Source organism: Macadamia integrifolia, unplaced genomic scaffold (assembly GCF_013358625.1).
Source record: "Macadamia integrifolia cultivar HAES 741 unplaced genomic scaffold, SCU_Mint_v3 scaffold1185, whole genome shotgun sequence".
NCBI lineage: Eukaryota > Viridiplantae > Streptophyta > Magnoliopsida > Proteales > Proteaceae > Macadamia > Macadamia integrifolia.
The window spans coordinates 31,335-54,196 of NW_024868112.1; the positions used below are offsets into that span (position 1 = coordinate 31,335).

Below are 22,862 nucleotides of genomic sequence, written 5' to 3' on the forward strand. Positions count from 1 at the left end.
CCCCCCCCCCCCGTTCCCCTCCCCCCCTTTTTTTTTTATAATAGAAATGTACGAACTATTCCACCCCATGGGATTTGAGATCCTTTGGTCTTCAAGAATGGGATTTTGGATAGACAATGAAAAAAACCTTGTTTTTTCCAATTACCAGAGATGCAACTAATCTCGGAACTAACCTGTTGCATCATTTCTCAAGGGTAGCAAGCCTCCGTAAGATGGTAGAAAGGGTTAATAATCGCCTTACTGTTTGGAAGGCTCACATTCTTTCATATGCAGGTCGAAAAATTTTAACCCAATCTACTTTGTACTCGTTTCCCACGTATCTTATGTCCTGTTTCGCATTTCCTGTCAAAGCTTGCAAAAGCATTGATTCTGTCTATGCTGGTTTCTAGAATGAAGGAGACTCCAAAAGTTCAAGGAAGCTACATTTCATTGCTTAGAAAAAGATCTGTCAACTTCAACAACTTGGGGGATTAGGTATCAGGGATGTCACAACTCAGAATAAAACCCTTCTACTTAAATTGGGATGGAGACTATTATCTCAACTCAACACGATTTGGGCACAGATACTAGGCACCAAATATTACCACAACAAATTCCTATTTGATCCAAATGTCTTTAAACGACGTGGATCATAGGTATGGAATAGTGTGGTATCGATCATTCTTTTTCTTAAAAAATGCGTTAAGTCACAACTAGGTAATGGCAGAGACACTTTTTTCTGGCATGATCCTTGGATCATATCAGACTTCATTGATTTATCACTTATTAATATCCAAGATTACAACCCCATGGATAGGGTGAGCAAATTCATTCAGGATAACTCCTGGAATATGAGTTTACTCTCAAATTCTTTACAATCTTTTCAGACCAACCTAATCACTGAAATTGGTAAAATCACCCTATCAAAGCAAGATGATAGATGGAGGTGCTCCTTGACAATAACTAGAGCTTTCTCAACTCGTTATGGAGCTCGTTTCATTCAATCGATGTTAGAACCCAGTAACTATCAGAATCTGAGAATCTTACCAGGAGGTTGGTGGAAATTTTTGTGGAAAACAAAAATTCATTCAAAATTTAAAATGTTTCAATGGAGGATCGTACATGTCACACCCTGTTCCACACAAAACCGGACCGTTGACCGAATTAACACCTGTTAACCCAAAACCTGTAAGGATCACATGACACAGTATCCGCAGCACAACATACACACACTAAGCTAAATAGAATTTGTATTTCAGTGGAAGTCTTACTTGTACATATCTATAAATACCTCAATACTCCTGATACCTAAATTGTATTATATAATACATTTACATTTGAGCTCGTAAGCGTGATATATACACACAAAAAACACAATTTAAACATCTAGAGCACAAAAGGGGTAACATTTCCAAAATAATAAAAAAGAATTCATGTATGATATCAATGTTACTGACTCGCAACACAGCTATCGCACAGGCACTCGGCCCCCTGCCCGAGATCTTCAGGGATCCACCAGTCCTCAACTGAAAATTCCATGGTGGGTTCTGACTCTAGCTCTCCAGCTAGATAACCTTCCAGATCAACTAAAAATGGTGTGCATGTGAGATGAGCTCAGTAGCCCAGTAAGTGAAAAGAAGGACCACAAAAGTATGTGCAATACAAATGAACATATATGCGTGCAGTTCATTTTATTATCGTAATCCACCTAGACAATATTTCTAAGTCATAGGTCATGTGCTACTAGCAACCATAGTGCATGTATACCCAGGGTTCGAGTCACAAACCCCATCCCACGATACGCCCATAGGGTTGCCGGAGAAGGCCAACCATTAGTACCGAAAAATAAAATGCTCACCCAGAGTTATATTAAATTAAAAGCAGTACGATTGGCCCTCTTGTTACATCACCAAAGTTGCCCCTAGTGATATACCCAACACGTAAACCCCTGCTGGGAAGGATCATAGCATAAGGATATGTCGTTCCTAACCACATGCTCCTATATAAGATAGTACGACTGCATAGTACCATTGCGTCCCATTCCATGGGCCACCAATGCATTCATGTCCAAGCCAACTACGGCATCTAGTCTAGCAAAGCACCATATTCAATAATTTAAAGTCGTCCATCTCATATCACAAAGCAAGAATAGGCATTAACAACTAAAGATATCAACATGTTAGATCATAATTGAATTTCATGATGCACACATCAATGTATGCAATGGCACTCGTGGATGATTAATCTACACAATAATGATATGATGACACGGCTAGTCTACAACCAGAATGACATGATGCAATGTTCTCTTCCCACTTACCTAATCATGTATAAAAATCACCCTTGGTACGAGAAAGATCCGGGGTGTGATGATGCGAGTTCCTATAACAACTTATTATAAAAGAGTTGGGCTTAGTATGCCTCACATTATGGTCATAACCAATGAGGTATGATGATCCTAACATGTTTTAAATCACTAGAGAAAGTTGCCTAATAAATTTGGGGCCAATCAGAATCCGAGAAATCGGATTTGTAGGTCGATCGACGGGCAAGGCACCCACCAATCCTTACTCGCTTGTCGATCCAGGAACACTACCTGGATCGACGGGCCAAGACTGACGGGCTAGATCACCCATCAGTCTTGCTTGCCAGTCGAGCTAGTAACCCACCTAGGATAGGCGGGCGCTGGATTGGTGGGTCCTATCCATTTTCAGGCACCCACCACTCGTAACCAAGATTTTGTTGCTCTTCTTATTCTTCATCCCGCCTTGGGAAAACCAACATGGGTCGATTCGATCGCATTTTCTACAAATCTAAAGCTCCAAATCATGATTCCAACATAGATCTAAGGTGGATCCAAAGTCTCAAATGTAGATCTTACCTCTTTGCTCAAAAACACATCAAACCCTAAATCTTCTCTTTAGCTTAAGAAATCGACAAATGCTTCACAAATCTTGTAAGTCTTCCTCTAAACCATTCATAAACAACATATAGAACCTTTATTAAACCTTAGATTCACATTCTCAAGAGATAATAGCTAGATCCAAAGGATTTCTACCCAAATCGAAATGTTTTACTTAGGGTTTTATAAGGGTTTAAGGAATGTGGATTTTACTCACCTCAAATCGTAGATCTCGAGATTAGGACCGTTAATCCGGTGTCGGATTCACGAGATCTGACCTCGACAACACACAATGATCATCTCCTTTCCCATTTTCTTCTTCCTTCCTCTCTCCTCATTCTTCTTTTTCTCTCTCTTCTTTACTTTTCTCAACTACCGTGTAAAACAATAAATGAGGTGAAAGAGAAGAAATTTATGCTATCTATAGTGGGGTAAAATATCTAATGACCAGAGTGATAGGTCACACTGGTGGGTCTGACCCACCTATGACTCTCCATCAGTCGGTCAAAACTTAGCCCAAACATTGGGATTTTCGATGGGGCTCGGCCCCGACACATATTTCACTCCAGTAATTGATTAATACGTGTACTTGACATAAAATATGGTAACGTACCTTTATTATGCGTACATGACCTCGTGACACATGCAAGTGTACGATTTGGGTACACCAACTTCATTAGGAACTGACACCAACTCATTTAGCTAATCTGAGTTCAGAGTCACTCTTGCTATCATGTTCCATAAGGTACTCGAATCAACTCGTTCGGGTTCAGGTCCTGCAACACCAAACCAAACCAACCGAGAAATTAGACCGGATTTAAAAAGTAAGGTATCACATTACATAATGGGATTCCAATCAGAGATGTCTTGGGCAAATGGATGGATATCAACAAATCATGTTTATTCTGCAATTACCGTTTGAAACAATAGACCATCTTTCTTACACTGTGATCACACATCACAATTATTGATGGCAGGACCATTGGATCTACGATTGCAGAATCTCAACACATCTTCCATTATACAGGTGGTAAAGTATTTTTTCTTTTATGAAGCATTATCTACATCTGATTGCAACTGATTCTTTAATATTTTTGTAATTACCATATATTTTATTTGGAAACATAGGAATGATGTTTTGTTATCTATTGTGCCACCCAATCCTCTCACCATATTAAGAAATATTCATTAATGGGTCAATGATTTTAATCTTTACTCTGAAAGACTAAATGCTTCTATTCTCCTCCATACAAATGATCCAGCAAGCATGAAACAAAGCTCACATCTTCCTTTTTTGACATATACAATTTTAATTTGTGCTTGTACATCTAATATTTTGCAGTCAACTTCATGATGGGTTTTTGGGATCCTCTCAAAAGGTAAGTTTAGGGTTCTTGATTCAAGTTCTACCAAAACTACTCACCAAGAAGCAGTGGAAGCAGAAGGAATTCTATTAGGACTGAAGAAAGCAAGAGCAGAATAATGGAATGTACATAAAATATGGATTTCCAACAAGAAACTACTTCACCTCATTCCACAACCGACCAAGGGTGCTTGGCCACTTTTATATTTTGTTAGATCAAACACCAAGAAACACGAATAAAGGGAGACAATAGATCCGTACGACACAGAGATTTAACGAGGTTCACACACCAGGGTGGTGTGCTACGTCCTCGGGCGAAGAAGAAGATGATTCACTATGCAGAAGAGAGATTACACCCTAGCAGCGGCGAGGAAGAACTCGCCCTGAAACCCTAGTTTCGTGAAAACCCTAGAATACAATGACTTTCTCAACAAGCAACAGTACATTATATATATATTCCAAATCGCGGTTCGACCCATCGGGTCGCGGTAGATCCGGTCGAACCATACCACCCCTATATGAGATCAATGATGGACTCCGGGCCCTCTGTTTCCATCACAGATCTCAGAAATTTTTCCATTCGGGTCGCCACCAAAATATATCGGATCGGGTCAATCTTCAAAACGGGTCAAGAATTCGAGACAAACTTAACACATTTTGTTATTTTCTATAAAATACAGGAATTATCTATATCCATTAAGTCTGTATATAAAGAGGTATGCAACAACACTGCTATGGAATTTATATGGGGGCTAACTTGTAATATTACTACTGGAAATAGGGAGGATAATATAGACTTACCAGTTGTACATACTCTTGTTTAATACTATGCTTTGCTTTATCCAAAAAAAAAAAGATGGGATTTTGAGTAGAAAAAAAATATAAAAAATAAAAAACCTTGTTTTTCCAATTGGTGGACATGATTGACGATGCAGCAGTGCATAAAAAATCCAAGGGATGAAGTTGGAGATTGCACGAGATGACGAGAACATCAATGCCAACACTGCACGCCACTCACAATCAAGCTCTCCACCCTCAGGCCCCTTGCGGCCTGGGCTGCAAGATTTTAGAATAAGAGGGTTAAAGAAGATGATGATGATGCAATTGGCCCTCTACAACCGTCGTGGATCTCTCTCTCTCTCTCTCTCTCTCTCTCTCTCTCTCTCTCTCTCTCTCTCTCTCTCTCTGTGCAACCAATTGGGAAAATTTAGGGTAAGTTTTCCATTCCTACAAAGGCCTGATTCTCATCTCATCACCATGTGGGTCCCACTCCCATAAGAATCCCGTCACATTGGTCTGCTGAACAAATGGGTTCTAAAAGTATGGATGTCAATGGATCAAATGTGATTGGATGTTGATATTCCCTAGATACAGATGCAGATCGAATTTGGATTTTCGACTATCCAATTACACTCTGACTTTTTTAATCTAGACCTTTCTCCCCCTAATGAATACAATTTGCCCTTAATCTATTTTTCTAAGTTGTCTGAACTCTTTTCCTTATTCTCTAGAACTTGCTTAAACTTTAAGAACCTTCAAAATTATATTTAATCGGATTAGATAATTATTTTTTGGATAATATGGACTTAGAATTTTATACCCTTTGACTGGATACAAATAGCCCTAAACTGATACAGATGCGGATTCGAATTCGAATTTCAATTACCCATTTACATCTCTACCTAAAAGTATATCTCCTTCGCTATGAGAGGATGTATTCAATTTAGGTTTGAACTTTGGTGTCATGGTTTTAGTTATTGGGTATCAATAGATCATATCAAATCTGATATGGGGAAAGCATCGGCCATTTTCAAACATATTATTAGACGGTTTTATCATAGAAGATGCCAATACTATTGGGTATTTTGACCATTATACCCATGTGTCCATACCATGTACAGTTCCAATATCGACCATGTATTAATATCGGTGTTGACTGATATCGATACAGATTCCCCTACTAGTTTTCCTTCTTTTCTCTTTTTGGGTAGAACAGATTCCCTACTAGTTGAAGGTCCGAAATACCCCTCCGCTCCTTATGAAAATTATCCCACCCCATTAATACCCAAAGTGAAAGACTACCTCCTTCATTATGAGAGATATATTGCATTGTTTAATGGGCATAAGAATATTGCATGATTGCATCGCCCTACACCTGCATGGGGGCCAATGAGAACAAATATAGAGGAATCAAAATGAATGATAATTTTTTATTTCATAGGCAATGGAATAGTAATTTTGCGAACCTCAACATGGGGCCACTCGATGAAACAGCTTTTGTTTTTCATTAGTTTCATAGAGTAAAAATATTTAGATTTTGTGCTTAATGCATCTCTTTCTATTTACTCAGATTTTGTGAATCTTTCCAAATATTTAGCTCAGACTTGTTTAATTTTCTATTAAATGTGTGTTAGAAAAATTATACTATTAAACAAATAAATATTAAGAGCCAAAAAATCTTCTCGGATTTTTTTTAATAAATGCATCAATAGTGGCTTTGACCAAATCTTGTAAAGTAACCAAAAATATGTAACCAAATATTTCTTGTTGCATGAGATTCCATTTCTCCCCGTAAAAATATCTGAATTCTCACAAATTATCATAGACATGGCCACTTGTACAAGACCAGCTGTCAGGGCAGCTTTAACGAATAGTGCACTGCAAGATGGAGGAATAGGGTCACTTGATGGTTTAATATAGTAAACATATTGAGTAAGAGAAAGTTTCTCTACACCCCCGGTGAAGAGAATCAAGCTTCTTCAGATGGTGCGGTCTACATTACAATCGAATCCAACCACCATATAAGATATGGAATCTCTTCATCATAGGTGGGGAATAACTCCTATCAAAAGGGTCAATCGGTCGGGCTGGTCTGGTCTTGGTCAGGCTTAGTCAAGCTCAGTCAATTTTTAGGACTGCATCGTGAACGTCCGTTTAACTAAACGGGCTTAGCTAAGGCAAGTATGGTACGATTGACAATCGGGTTGGTCCTTCTTAGGCTCTAATCAGACTATCATAAATGTGTTTTAATCGGGCTATAGACCTATTTAATTTTAAACGGGTTTTAAGGGACCCTCTTTAAAATTGTCTCTTAAATGTGCTTGAAGAGGAATACCAATAAGATGAGGCAAAGATGGGTGTAGTAAAGAAATATCTCATAGTTAAAATAGATTAAGGAAAAAAAGATGGGCAAAGTAGTTAAATTACAAAGGTACCTGGTCTTAACTCATAACTCAAATCAATTAAATTATGCCCATACAACCCAAGTTTAGCAAGTTAAAATTAATTGAACTATGCCTAAAAAAGATGAATGTTCAGATGGCATTCATCACCATCTCAATTGTATATATCACATAATCTTAGCACTAAATACAAATGGTATTTAAAAAAAAAAATATATATATATATATATATATACACAAATAGTATTAAAAGGGTCAGGCTGGGTCGGGCTTAAAGGAGTCGATTCAAGTCGGGCTTATAAATATGTCGGGCCAGTCGGGTGCCCATCGGGCTAGGTGATGCACCGTGTACAACCTGTTTTAAACATGTCGGGTTTGATCAGGTTAATCTAGGTCAGGCCATAAAATGTGTCGGCCTCGATCGAGCCTACCAGTGCAGGTATAGAATTGACACCCCTAACTCCCATCTTTAATAAATAAAAATTTAAGGACATGATTATTTGATTAATCTTTTGAACTACCCAAGGGGGTAGCGCAGTTGGTGAGCAACGAACTTGGTACGAGCCCTAAACTTGGACGTCCTAAGTTCGACTCCCACTAGGCACACCTTGGGCCATTCATACGGGAGTGTTTAGTGCTCTTCACTGCTTTCAGTGAAAGTTGAATGGTTCTCATTCAATCCCAGTATGACCCAGTCCAGACAGTTGTGGGGTCAGTATGGCCCCGCGGGACTAATCAGGCCAAAGGCCTGGATACCAATTGTTAGCAAAAAAAAAAAAAAAAAATCCCTTGTACTAGGTTAGGATCACCTTCGCCTTAGGAAGCATGTGGTTCTGAGTTCAACTCCTCTTACTTCCTTGGGGTCACTCATACGTGAGTGTTTAATGCCCCTCCCTGCTTTCAGTAAAAGTTGAATGGTTCTCATTCAACCCCAATATGACTTGATCTATTTGATTGTAGGAATCGGTATAGGTTCACAGGACTAGTCAGGCCGAAAGCTTAGATACCCGTCGTTAGCAAAAAAAAAAAAAAAAAAGTTAGGACCACCTTTCTTAAGGAGCACTTTAAGAGTTAATTTTGCTCACTTGGGAATTGGGAAACTTGTAATACAAGGATATGATAATGCAGTTCCTTATCAATTATGTTTCTTTCGTAGTTTTAGACTCTAATTAGGACTCTGTTATTTTTTACTTGGTGTAATTCTTCACAAGTTTAGGACTATATTATTTTTTACTTGGTGTAATTCTTCACAAGTTTCCCGCTTTGTGGACTCTTGTATTTGTTCCCAGAACCTGTCTCGAGGAAATAAATTGCTTTTTTTTTTTTTTTTTTAGGTTCAATTTCCTTGACTTGTTTTCGGGCTTGATCTTGTCTTAATCAAAATTCCTGGAGCATTTGGAGCAAGAGGGAAATCCATTCGTTTGATTGAAGTTAGATTATATTGAATTCGATCAAAAAGGATTTGCACACGACTGAACGAAAATCAAAGAATACCGTGAGAGATCAAGCTAGGGGAATTTATTACCAACACCAACATATCCCAATGGTCACAATCGCTGAGAAATAGCGAACTGAGCTTTTAGATTGGCAGTAAGAGTACCCTTTACCACCATAGGATGTTAATCTATTGTTAGACTCTGGGCTATGAGATCAATTCATTGATGTAAACGACTTAAAGCTTAAGCCAAGCCATTAATAAGTCAATCAACAGTCTTGACTCATAAAGGACCTACAAATAAGGCGTTAATTTAGGAAGAAAGCAAAGGTCGGTGGGGTTCAAGTTCCCTTTGGACTCTCAAACGGTCGTTACTTAGGCTAAATATAATTATTAAATTTTGTTGCATTTTTGCAATCAAATTCTTTAGTTTTTTTAGTAAGTCTCTGTAGCTTTAAGTAAAATAAATGGAAGGAAAGTGAAATCCGTTTAAAATGGAAATGATTTTTTTTTTTTTTTTATTACAGTGGTTTTTGTTTGCTAGCAAATGAAAGGAAGGGAAGTGAATCAATTTTGAAAAAAAAAAATTGTAATCATGATTATGCAATCGACCTTAAACTCTTATTATATTTAGCTGTTATATTTTTTCTAATAGATTATTTTTATTTTACATTTTATATCAAAGGGAATTTGAGTGTAAAATTAGTAGAATTTAGTAGTTAAATCTGTAATATTTTAGTGTTAGTTCTATCAATGATTGTAAAAATATACGCTTTAGTTTTGATTTCATTTCTCTTCCTTTTTATTTTCCTTATAACTGAAAAAGCAGATTGTATAATCAAGAGATCCGGAATGTTTTGGAGTTAGTTACACAATTAAGTTTGACATTAATTATAAAACATTTCATTTGAGTTTTGATTTGATTTCACTTCTATTTATTTTATTTCCCTTGCAATAAGATAGAGTGTACCCTAATTTTATTTTCTCATTTTCTCACCATACGTAAGATAAAGAAAAAGTACTTACACATCTTAAAATTACATATTTTACCATAATTTTCTCAATAAATTAAGTGAGTAATTTGAAGATTTATAAGTACTTTTTATTAAGTACATGGAGAAGTGTAAGATAGGAAAAAGTACTTATAGAGTAGTTAAATCAACTGATAAATCATCCTTACTTTTCTCTTGAGGTACTTCGAAAGATAGCTCCAGTGAGAACACAAGAGACTATGAGTGAATGAGTATTGCACTAGGAAAGCTTGCTACAACTTGATTTCTTGCTTGGTTGGTCCACTGGTAAAATGAGGCCCAACTACTTATAGGCACCTTTGTTTACAAGGAATGTCTAAGATCTTTATAAATGTCACCCATTCAATGACTAGGAACATTCAACCAAAGAGACTAGAACCTTACACTTCCATGGTGGAGGATTCTAGAAAACCTCTCACTTTCTAAGTATTTATACTGATTCTGTAAAGCTTCTAGTTTCTAGAAATATCTTCTACAAATGTTTAGACTCCTTACATTAGTGTGGAGTGTTAAAGATTATGGATCCTGCTTAACCCAATGGTTTATGTCCATGGGCTAGTAAGCTTGGCCTATGAGCTTTTGGTGGGTTGATTGTGACAATCAGGACTATATCAGGTAAGTTGGTCAACCTGTGTCTATATACTGACAGCTGCAATCTTTCCTTATTATTATGTCTCAATTAAGGATGGCATGCATACCATGTATTGCCCCTTTGAACATGTATGGCCTAGTTCCACTCCTTGACTACATGAAGGCCTCTATAACATTGAATCCTCTACTTGTTCATGATCGATCATTCAATAAATTTATCTTCAACAAAAAATAATAATTAAAATGACATAACAAGGGAAAGATAGAGGGAATTGGCTTCCCCAATAATGTTGTTTTCTTACATTGGGAATGATCTCTCTTCCACAGATTGTGGAACCATGTTTAAGGAATGGGGATCACAAACAGCCAACTTGGTCAATTGGTTTGTGCCTTGCTCGTCGAAGCTTGGCATGATGCTTGCCCAATTGAGACACTCCCTTTCCACTCCTCTTGGGGCTATGAGACACCCAATCCTACTTTGGGCCACAATAGTGGTGGGCCCATCAATCACCAGGAAAAAAAGAAGAAGAAAAGGGATGGTAATTGGGTTGGTAGAATCGTTCGATTCAAATTGAAATTTTCCATCCTTATTCAAGTCAAACGCACTTCAATCCCTTTCTATTATATCAGTTTACCATATATGGCCGACCTGGATATACATTGCATGATGAACAAATGTATCGTCTAAGTAGAAGTTTCGAAGAACCAAGGGAGAGAATGGGGAAGATCCAAAGAGGGTGAGGGCGGAAGATAGAGATATATGCACATGTGGGAGAGAGCTAGAGAGGACGGAGAGGGAGAGTCAAATGGTTGGTTCATTAGACAAAATCGATCAAGTTGCAGAGAATAGGGGGAGATGGAGTTACAGAGAATAGGGAGAGAAGGGGGCCTGAGTTGCAGAGAACGAGAAATGTTCGCGCCTTCCTCTCATCCATTGTGGGCGACGTATCCAACCCTGCAAAAGAAAAAAAAAAAAAAAAGAACACTTTGTAAGCGCAACCTCTCCTCAAAGGTCGTCCTTTTGTAAGCATTGAGTGGGAAAATGGGCAAGGGTCACCAACTCTTCGATCAAATGTCGACGCGTGATATATCTGCCTCTGTGGTCCTGCTGTGTCGCACACATTATATACATAGTTGTTATAGCTTTCTCCGGTACTCTCTAGTTTCAAATGGAGAATGTCTAGATCTAACTTGGTCAATTCACCTCAAACCCCTCCCCAAATCTTAAGAGCATATGTAGGACTAGGCGTGATTCAGAATCTCATATATATGCAAGGAAAAGAAGATTCCAAATTAATAATATGTGAAGAGCAACTACTCCTCACTTACGTACAACTCATCTAGACTCGGAAATCCACCGCCGCAATTCACTGTGAGTTCTGTTGATGCATTCTGAGTTTGTTGTTGATGGTTTTGTTCTCAATCCCTTGTTGACATGTACACCAAATCTAGTGAAATTGTAAAGTCTCTTACAACTAATCCAGACTTGGAAATCCACCGCCATAGTTCATTGTGAGTTAGGCTGACCCTTTTTAGGTTTGTTGTTGATGGTTTTGTTCTCAATGCCCTTGTTGACATATGATATACCATTATGCAACCAACTAATGATAGTCGTGGTCATTACCTCCCCTCTTAGGCATCACATCCAAAGACGTTCAAGCTAATTCTCAACTCATCTCAAGTATAATTGTCGCTTACTAAATATGGACCGACTTCTCAGACTCAACCTAACTGGGTATGGTCTTCCTACATTATGCCGACTAGAGACTAAGGATCTTTGTTACCCCATCTAGTGAATGTTCATCCCCGCCGACCATGGGCCTCGTCCCAAGATTCATCTCCACTATCCACATGTTATCTGGATCCGCTACTTGATCACGAGATAACGACACCTATAACCATTTCCAAACTTAACCATTGCTAAAAAATATGGCCAGGTTAGGCAGTTACTAGACCTAAGAGTACCCATGATCAGGTTAACCATTATGATCAGGTTAGTTGTTATGAGATCGACCACCTCAAATTGGACAGTGATCAATCCATCAATAGCTCACAAGTCCATATCAGCAAGAAAAGCAACTTGTCATCCAATAGGTAGAGTCACCAACCACCATATAAAGGGGACTTAGCAAAATTGAGGGTAAGACACTTAGAACGCTCAGAACCCTGCCTGTTTTCCTTTATCTTAACATTGGAATATTGATTGAGATATCAGAGCCTCCTTTTCGGAGTCACACTCATATGTGGTCTGTAGGTTATGACCAAGTGGGAAACTGAAGCAACAACATGCATACCAAATTTGGTGAAATTGTAAAGCCTCAAAATGTCTTTGACAAGATTGAACAACAACAATAAAATTTTTGGAATCTTATCTACCCTGATGTGTGTGGCTTTGTGACCAATTTTTTTTAGAACCTCTCCCTTCCCCATAAGGTAAACCACACCCTAGTCTACCTAATACTAAAAAAGGACAATGCTTCTAGGGTTAATGAGTTCAGACCTATCATCCTATATAATGTTGTACATAAAATCCTTGCTAAAATCATGGTTGTGAGACTTAATAAGATTCTCCCTAGAATCATTTCCCCTTTTCAATTTGCCTTTGTTCCTGGAATACAAATTTCTGACAATAGTATTACTACCAAAGAGATGTTCCACTTCCTCAAGCATACTAGGGGTAAGGCAGGGTTTATTGCCATAAAATTGGATATAACTAAAGCTTATGATAGACTTGAACAGGGACTTCTTAGAGGTCTTTTTGACTTTTTAGGTTTTGGTAATAAATTGGATGACCTCATCTTTTCTTTGGTTAGCGCTCCCTCTATCTCTATTAAACTAGGGGATCCGTTTTCAATTTTTTTGAGCCTTCAAAAGGTATTAGATAGGGTGTCCCTTTAGCCACTTCCTGTTTATCATTGCCATGTAAGCCTTATCTAGTTTTTTTCTAACTTCTAGGGGCCTAAATTTGTTCAAATGTATTAAAATTGTCAAAAAAAGCCATTAAAATTTCTCACATGTTCTTTATGGACGATATTTTTCTCTTTTGTTGAGCCACCCTTAATGATATCTATACTATCAAATGCATTATAGACTTGTTTTCTGATCTTTCAAGACTCATCATCAACCTTGATAAAAGCGGGGTGACTTTTAGTTCTAATGTTGACTCACTGTAGAGTTGTTCTTTGCCGAACTCTAGGCATTGGTGAGATGAAAGGTGACAATTTATATCTGGATACTAATCTATTCCACCCCAAGGCTAGTACCAAAGGGTTCTATCCCATTGTCAAAAGTGTGCAAAATAAACTCAGCCTATGGAAAGCCAACCTTCTCTCATTCGTTGGAGGAATTGTTCTTATTCAATTGGCATTGTCAACTGCTCCTTCTTATCAAATGTCTTGTTTTGCTTTCCCAAAATATTATTTGTAGGAAATTTGATTCAATATATCTTCACTGTTGGAATGGGGATCATGACCATTCAAATAAATCCCACCTCATTGACTGGCATAAGAGTTGTACACCAAAATCTCAGGGAGGATTGAATATCAAAACTTTTGAAACCCAAAATAAAGCCCTTCTCTTAAGGCTTGGCATGCGCCTTATCAAGGAAAGAGAGTCTTTATGGATCTAGATACTTACCTCCATATACTTCCCACATGGATCAGTTTTTTATCAATCCACCCTTACAAAAAAAAAAGAGAGGTTCTATAACATAGAATAGCATTGTAAGTATTCTTCACACTCTTCACAAATTGATTTGTGTAAAAATAGGAAATGGTTGGAATACGAATTTTTGGAATGATCCATGGCTACCTACCGTTTCTGATTTTTCTCTTAATAGACATTTTTTTGTAAAGGCCTACTCCTCAATCTCTAACCCAAGTAAGTGATTTCATTTGTAGTAATGCCTGGAATATTAGTTTATTCTTTGCACTGCTCCCACTCGTCACTGTGTCTCACATTCCAAATTCCTTAGAACAAGATAGCCGGTGGTGTAAGCTCTCCAAAATAGGGGACTTTAGCACCAAATTGGCTACTAAATACTTAACTATTGGTTCACATACTAACCACATTGGATCATCAAAGAGGTGTGCTGGCTTATCCCTTTGCCCTCACTAATGGCGGTTTCTATGAAAACTCAAACTTCATCCAAAATTTAAGATATTTTTCTAGAGACTTGCTCATGGAGGATTCCTACCAAGGATATCCTGGAAAAATTGATGGACATTGATACAATCTATAGATTATATCATAACAAGCAGGAATCAATTGAGAATATTTTTCTTTATTGTGAGTTTTCTAAAGAATTTGGGCGGCAAGCTTTGAGGCTATGAACTGAAGTTTTTTCTGAGGCTTCCTTTCAGAATGCTATTATGTATTCTTTACAATCTGTTCCAAAGGACATTTTACATTATTTTTTTTCACCATCTTCATCATTTTATGCTATTATTAATTGTTACATAGGAACAAAGTGTATTATACTCAGGATAAACCATCCCTTTGTGATTCTTCACCCTATTAGAGCAAACACCAACTAATACGAAAATAAACAAAGACAGATCCGTACAATGCACAGAGATTTAACAAGGTTCACACACCGATGTAGTGCTCTACATCCTTGGGCGAAGAGAAAGATGTTTGACTATGCAGAAGAGAGATTACACCCAAGCAACGGCGAGAAAACTCACTCTAAAACCCTAGCTTGAAAAAGCCCCCAAATTACAATGACTTGCTCAACAATACGATAGTACATTATATATTCCTCCAAATTGCAGGTCGATCCATCGGGTCGTGGTCAATCGGGTAGAACCATACTGCCCCGGGGCTACGCTCCTGCACCCCCATACAATATTAGTGCTAGGCTCCGGGCTTGGGCCTATCATCTACTTCCATCACAAATCTAAGAAAAACTTCTCATTCAGGTCGCCACAAAAATATGTCGGAGTGGGTCATTCTTCAAAACAGATCAAGAATTCGAGACAAACTTAACACACCCTATTAAGCGATGGACTGCTCAAATAAGCAAACACTCTAGACCTCCCCAAGTGAACTCATTCTATATGACCCTCCCTCTCCCCCAAACATTTCCTTCTGTGAACCCACCAACATTGGTTTGCATGGGAGTCGTTGATAACTCTAATATTTCTACATGGGCTAATTGTCTGATTAATAAAGATAATGTTATCTCATTCAACCTTGATCATATGATGACAGGAAACACCATTGAGGCAAGCATTAGGAGGATGCTCATGGGCGTAAAGCATGCCATGGATGCGGGATGGAGCTTGGGGCAATCTAAAGTTACTACACTAAACTTCAATTCATTCTTTCTGACTACAGGTCCCAAACTTGGCCACTATGCAAAATTCCCCCTTTTTTGAAAGTACATAATTTTTTGTCTAATCCTGGTTTTTGTCTTAAACCTACAGATGATACTTATGAGATACATAGCTTTTAGGTACTGACATAGAGAATATCATTCTATAATTTTAATTCCTACAATGATGTACATTCACTTCTTTTTTATCAATGAAATTTCTTTTCTTTATTAAAAATAAAAGATAAAAAACAAAAATCCCAACCTAATAGGGTCAGTTACACAGATCCAAGTAAGCCCAAACTAAAGGCAAAATAAAAGTGAGTAAAAGTGATAAGAAACCGATCTCAGAAACACTAATGAAGTAAAACACAACTAGATAAAATCCACAACATAGAACCTAACTGTTCAATCCACTCTATTCAAGGTCATACTTCACACTCAGTTTCACGGAATTCAATGTTGATGGGAATGGGAATGGGAAGGGGTGGGTAACACTGCCGTCACGTGCTGTCACTGAATAGGGAGAGGGAGACCCTTGCTGTGGCAGGGCCGTAGGGGCAGTCGGGTTTTTAAAGGCTAAATCAGCCTGAATCAACCCAATCCAACCGATTTATTTAGGCTAGAATCGGAATAAGCCTTTGAATCGGCCGCCAAGGAAAAAAATCAAAATCCACCAATGCAAATTCAATCACAACCAATTCTGTTCCGACAACCAGCGATTCAAAGCATGTAGAATCAAGATGTGTCAGATTCTCATCTGAATTGATTATTATTATTATGATAATAACAATGCCCCGATTCACCATCTGACTCAAAAAAGAAAAGGGAAAAAAAAAAAGTTGAAGTCTCTGGGTATAATTGGTCAACTCAAGGCCATCCAAGCCAACTCAGATCGAAATCATCAAAATCGGAGGCAACCAATTCGGGTACAGAATCCTATCTCTTGAACCATGAGTGGAAAATGTTTTGTGCGAAAAAACCTCCACAAATTCTTCCCCTAAAATGGAATTTCCTTTCACTGAGAGCCCACCAAATGCAAGTTAACAAAAATTTTGGCAATGGTTTTCCCTTCAGTATACCCATCAGCGAGCACAGTAGATAGAATGATGGTGTCTTATCTTCAAATTGACTGAAAAGATCAGTGAGGATCAGGTCTGGATCAGCCAATCTATTCCAAGAAGGATCTCAATCCAGGATGCCAGTATACAAAGTCTTGCCCACAAAAAGAAACAGCTCCTTCCCACTCAAATCAACAAAAATTTAAAACCTTTAAATAATTTGAATTTACAGTGCTAGAGAGCTAGCATGTCCGTAGAGATTAAGAGGGAAAAAAAAAGGCCAAGAGGTCTACATGGATACACTGGAAGTAGTAACCTGATGTACTAGGACATCTCACGGAACCTGGCAAGGGCTTTCTTCTGTATGAGGGTTCGGTAACTGTCACCTGCCTGCACTTCCAAGCTCGGTTCCACCTTCCTCTGCTTACTCCCAAGCCCTGCTCTATGTTCCATGCCTTGAGCTTGCACTGGCTCTGTTATGCCGCTCCCATCCTTCCCAAGTCCCTGCACCCAACCAACCCAAGAAACAATATACAAACCCAACTTAAATATCTTTCATCATATCATACTACTATATAAAAGCACGAAGTGGCAAATCTTTCACTTGACTACTTTATCCCTTCCTTTTATCCTTCTCTCATTCTCTTTTATTTTATATTTTATAAATTATTGGTACCCTTGTTTTTATCTTTTACTTTTTATTTATATTTATTTTTATATTCAAATAATTTTCTGAACACCCTCCATGCCCAATGGCTCAAAAATTTGTTAAATCATTCTCTCGCACAAACTAGGTTCTTAACAGGAGTCCACGCATAAGAGAGAAGTCCCATCTCTACTCAAATTCTAACTTATTTATCTCTCTATTTTTTTATCTGCATCTCAGCTGCACATGCACAAGGAGCTTCCAGATGGTTTGAAACTCTTATACCCCTAAATCCACAACTTGCTGTCCAGATTCAACCAAGGGTGAGAGAGAGAAACCCACTCAAAACTGTCCAGCTGCAGCAACTCTGTCCAGGTTCAACCAAGAGAGAGAGAGAGAGAGACCCACTCAACTGTCCAGTTATCGCAAATGTGCACTGCCCCTTCTCTCTCCCTTCATCTATCCTCTTTTTCCTTTTTATTCAAAAACTCTCTTTCCCTCGCACTTACTTTTTCCTCCTCCTACATCTGAACATTCTGATCGAGTGCAGCAGCTGGCGAGTTCCCAATCGAATGCCCTCTCTGTTCCGCAAAAGGTAAATGAGTATTGACTGCCCCTTTTTTCTTCTTTTTCCTATTATTTTCTTGAAATTGTGTTTTCTGCGTACATTGAAAACCAATTGAAATATGAACCACAAAGATCTATTTGTTTATGCGAAGATCTATTAGTTTAAGCTTATAGGAATTGTTTGTGTGCACCTGCGCTTCTGCTTTCTCCACAACCTTTATTTTACTTTTACAGATTTTGCAAGAGATTTCTAATTGATTTATTTCCTGTCTCGTTCTCCCTCTCTGTAAATCAATTTTGAGGGATTGTAAGAGTTCAAAAGCCATGAATTAGCTTACTTTTATATTGATGTAGATGAATGTGATTGACACAGCTAACACTGGAAGATAAGATTTCCATTGCAGTTACTTACTCCTACCTCACAGCAGAAACCAAACACTGCAACCACACAACACGATATGGATGTCTGAATCCCTAATGGTGGTGGGAGATTAAGCAGGGAGATTTGGAGATAAAAGATAAAACTCCTGCAAAGCTCAGGTTTCTCAAACTTGATTCAAAGGAAACGAAGGCATTTGGCTTTTGCACCCAAAAATTTAAATATCTTGTTTTATTAATACTAAGCTTACAAACCCATCTCAAGGCACTAACATGTTAACCAAGACTATGAGAAAGCAAGCTGGTTAGTACAGTAGACAATCAAGGAACTCTACTACCAATTAAGCAAGCAGATGTCTCCATGGCAATGATACTGATACCATCATTTATGCTTCAAAACTAGTTTTATTAATGCATTATATTTTATATCATATGTCATGTGTACCTTATTACTGCTTAGATACTAGCAACGACTTGAAATATAACCAACTATTCTTCACTCTTTAACATTATTTTGATAAAAGGCTTCTATAGCTGCATTATGTTCTATGGGTTTTCACTAGTTTTTTGCTGTTTCGATTCATGCTTTTTTCTAGGGCTAGGGTCATGTTGGAGGATAACATATTGACATAGGGATCAAGAATCTTTATCTCATTTGGTAGTAACCGAAAAATTTGACATGAAGTAACAGTTAGGTTAATACATACTAAACCGACTTGAAAACCAATGTATTCCAGTTTATACTTTCTAGCGCATAACGTGCCCTTAATCAATGGTATTGACATAAATCATATAAGGTCATCAGACATTTAATTCCATAATTTCTCGGGTTCACACAAGCACACACACTAATTGCCAATGTTTCGCCACACGTGCATTTGCACGTACGCTTTAACTAGTATACATATATACACACACACACACACACACACAACAACAACGACAACAACAACAACAACAAAGCCATATCCCAACCTCATATATATCGGGAAAAGAAATGCCATCTCTAACAAAAATGTCATATTAAGTAGCCTCAATTGGGAACTAGAATAATCTCAGCAAATAAAAATGCTTGAAACCAAAAATAAAATAAAATAACTCAATCATCAGAGCCATCACCAACCCAGGTTAAAAAAGGATAAGAATTGTGTTTTTATTGGAGTGTATTATATGACCAATGTTGAAAACCAAAAACCCACGGTATACAAGCAGCACACCATTCACATCATGCCATTTGTGGAAGCCTGTATGACAGGGATTCTTGGTTGTCAAGAGATACGGAACCACCTTCAACAATTAAAGGTCAATATCTGCCTGCCTCTCGAGGTACAAAAAATGCATTCAAAAGATATGTCTATGAGCAAATTCAACATGCAACCAAAGGAATTATTTATAAGCATATTCAACAGGCAAACAAAGATGAATAGAAGAAAATACCAAGCCTTCTTGCCAGCCCATGCTGCGGAGCATCCGGTTACCCACATTGCTCTCATCAATAGCTTTTTCAGATGAAATCACCTCGTAACTCTGGATGCTGCTGGTAACATCTCCAGCCCCACGTCCTCCAACCCCAGGGGGAAAAGGCATTGCACCAGTCTCCAGTAGAGAACCTTTTCTGAATGCCAAATCTCGATCTTGACAAGCATTGTAAACACAGCATTTCTTACAACGTTAATATGAATCTTCAATGAGAAAAACCAAGCAATGAACCTGTGAACTCAGTCGATCGATATCTTTTCCAACAACAAAATTTTCACATCCTAGGTTTGATTATTTAAATTGACATGTATATGCTTCTTCAAGCTCTAAGGATTCATAATATGAGTTTGGGTTTATTCTGCAGCAACAAAGGACCCTTCACAGGATTTAGTACTTCGATCTAGAGCAAATGCAACATGTGACCCACAAATGAAACTGTTAAACGTGCTTACTTGAATCAGCAAGCGCATAATCTGAGACATCATCCCCCTTAGATGACGATGATCCATAGAGGCTCCTCCTCTCAGCTGCACGATCCCTGTATGTTGTCTGAGGCTGTTCCCTAATAGAAGCTGGCTGCTCAGAGAACCGTCGCTTGCCACTTCCAGTAGCCGAAGGTGGTGCATAGGAACCCAGTGCAGATGCATCTGTTCTGAAGGGAGTTTGAGCAGCAGGTGTCTCTGGAGTAACTGCTGATGTACCAGCAGTGATTGTAACAGCAGGTGGAGGTGTAGAAGGCCCAAACGAACCTGAATTTATTGTTGTATCTGACTTCACGACTCCTCTTCCAGATCCTCTAATCACCCCCATTATTGTGCCTCCCGAACTATTACCAACAGGTTGTGGTTTGATCTCAGAAACTACAGAAGCAGTCTGTGCAGTAGTTGGGGTAGTGAACGTGTTACTAGCACCATGACCTACACCTGCAGAGGAAAATACCAAGCTGGCCGTAGTATTTTCCTTTGCTGGCACAGAATCACTTCTGAACTTGTTTTTAGTCGACAGTCCCACAGCATTAGGCCTGTCATCCATTGAAGCTGAAGATTGGCTGTCATCAAGAACAACCCGAGCTGCCTGACCCTCATTATTCCTTTGCTTCCACTTGCTTAGAACGTTACTCATTTTTTTCTTGTTTGCAAGAATACTGCTCTTTGATGCCAACCTTATCTCTTTCATTTTTTCCTTCTCTTTCTTCTCTGCAGCAAGAGCTGCTGTTGCAGCAGCTTGGACAGCATCCGGTAACGACGCAGTCTTCTCATTTGATGTTATTGTAGCAGCAGGTGCAGATATCACAACTTTTCTGTTACTTGCACCATCAGATGCCTTTGTTTCATTTCCTGCCTTTCCAGATCCCTTGTCATTCTGATCACCGCAAGGGACATACTGCTGAGTTTGCTGATCATAAGAATACCAGGCTCCATTGTTACCATCATAATAAAGACCTGCATCATTTGCAAAGTAAAAAATAAAATCAATCTATTTCAATAATATATTGTTCTGGTGACAAGTAAATCATCATACATTCAAACCCATACAATCAAGATATAGCTGTCACTATTAGATTGACAATTGAACATATTATACCATGAAATTGAGTCGGGGAGAAAATGGAACCACTAATACAATGGTGGTAACCGCTTTAATACCTGGGCAGTCCTTGGTCTTGGCCCAACATGAGTACGATATGTATATCTCAGCCCCATTTTCTAGTATATGTCATCTTTTAAATGTTAATATGGGATCATAAAGGTCAAAAGACTCAAAATATAGAATATCTACAAGGGTAAAGATAAGAAATTACTGAAATTCATAACATATGGAGGCAAGATCATCAGGTCTTGGGTCTGGGAGCCTTGGACCTAAAGGGAGCCTTATCACCTAACGACACCTTGAAAAAACTATGAATGTTAATGCCCATAATATACTGATGAAGCAAATTTCAATCTCCAAGAAAGATCCTCTTGATGAGCCAGAGAAATTCAGCCAAGCCATGGCCAATTGGCAATTTCTTCTAGCCTTTGCCTTAGTAGGTCCTACATGGGTCATTCTTTTGTTTCTTTAATCATCATTATTTTCTATTCTTAAGTAGTCCTAGTTGGTCATTTATTAGGTCTGGCAAAGTGTTTTAGTTGCGACAATGGGAATTCAATTAAGAGTCAGTACTTGATTTTCTCCTTTTTTTTTTTTTAATTAGTATGTTAGTGGGTTCAATCCTTTAATTATCAATTTGAATTAGTTTTGGAATTGTGCCTAGAGCTCCGGCCATGGCCTATAAAAATGCATAGCGTTCAAGACTTGTGGTTTAACAGAACAGTTCTCATTTACAGTGGCTTGAAAATTAAGCCCTAACAATCATGATGAACAATACCTAGTCTTTTCTCCTCTCTCTCATACTTCCTATTTCTGTCACCAACCAAATCCAATGGAGAAAAAAATCGCCGTATCTATCAACCTATCGCTATAAAACCCTTACCAATTTTTTTAGTTTCAAAACCAAAATGAAAAAGAAGACAAGATCCAACCTTAGCATGGCTCTTCACGACCTCCAATAAACCAAATCGACTCCACCTAAATCCCAGACCGCTAAAAAGGCTAGTGCAAGTAGCACACAACCCCCTTCCACCAGCCCAACAACTTCAATACTCCTCAGAAAGAACAAAGAAGACATCATCCACCTAAACATGACTCCTCATGACCTTCAACAAAATGACTCAATGCAAAACCCCTACAAACTAAAGAAGCTAGTACTCACAACAATACAACCCCTACCTAAAAACCAGCTCAGCAACTTATGCATTCATTGTCAGCGAAAATCGAAGAGAAATACAGCCAAGGGAAAACTAAGGAGTGCGTGGCAACATTGAAATAAAAAAATAAAATAAAAAAAACCTGTGCTTATGCACTTTTTTGGAACAGACCATGTATGTGATGTCT

At 38.3% G+C, this 22,862-nt stretch overlaps 1 protein-coding gene across 3 annotated transcripts in view; it reads right to left on the reverse strand.

The window, feature by feature from the left end:
- Nucleotides 1-16,925: 16,925 nt before the first annotated feature.
- LOC122063045 (SUPPRESSOR OF ABI3-5) overlaps nt 16,926-22,862 on the reverse strand; it is a 15,004-nt gene continuing 9,067 nt past the window's right edge. For 2 of the 3 annotated variants that reach the window (XM_042626703.1, XM_042626701.1), the window contains exons 15-17: nt 20,381-21,370; nt 19,887-20,083; nt 16,926-17,362 (exon numbers count right to left, since the gene is read on the reverse strand). In XM_042626703.1, the coding sequence (XP_042482637.1) occupies nt 17,183-17,362; nt 19,887-20,083; nt 20,381-21,370 (1,367 nt within the window). In that variant the 3' untranslated portion in view covers nt 16,926-17,182. Of the gene's footprint in view, nt 17,363-19,886; nt 20,287-20,380; nt 21,371-22,862 lie in introns of those variants that run through there. The other variant, XM_042626704.1, reaches the window with a different exon arrangement.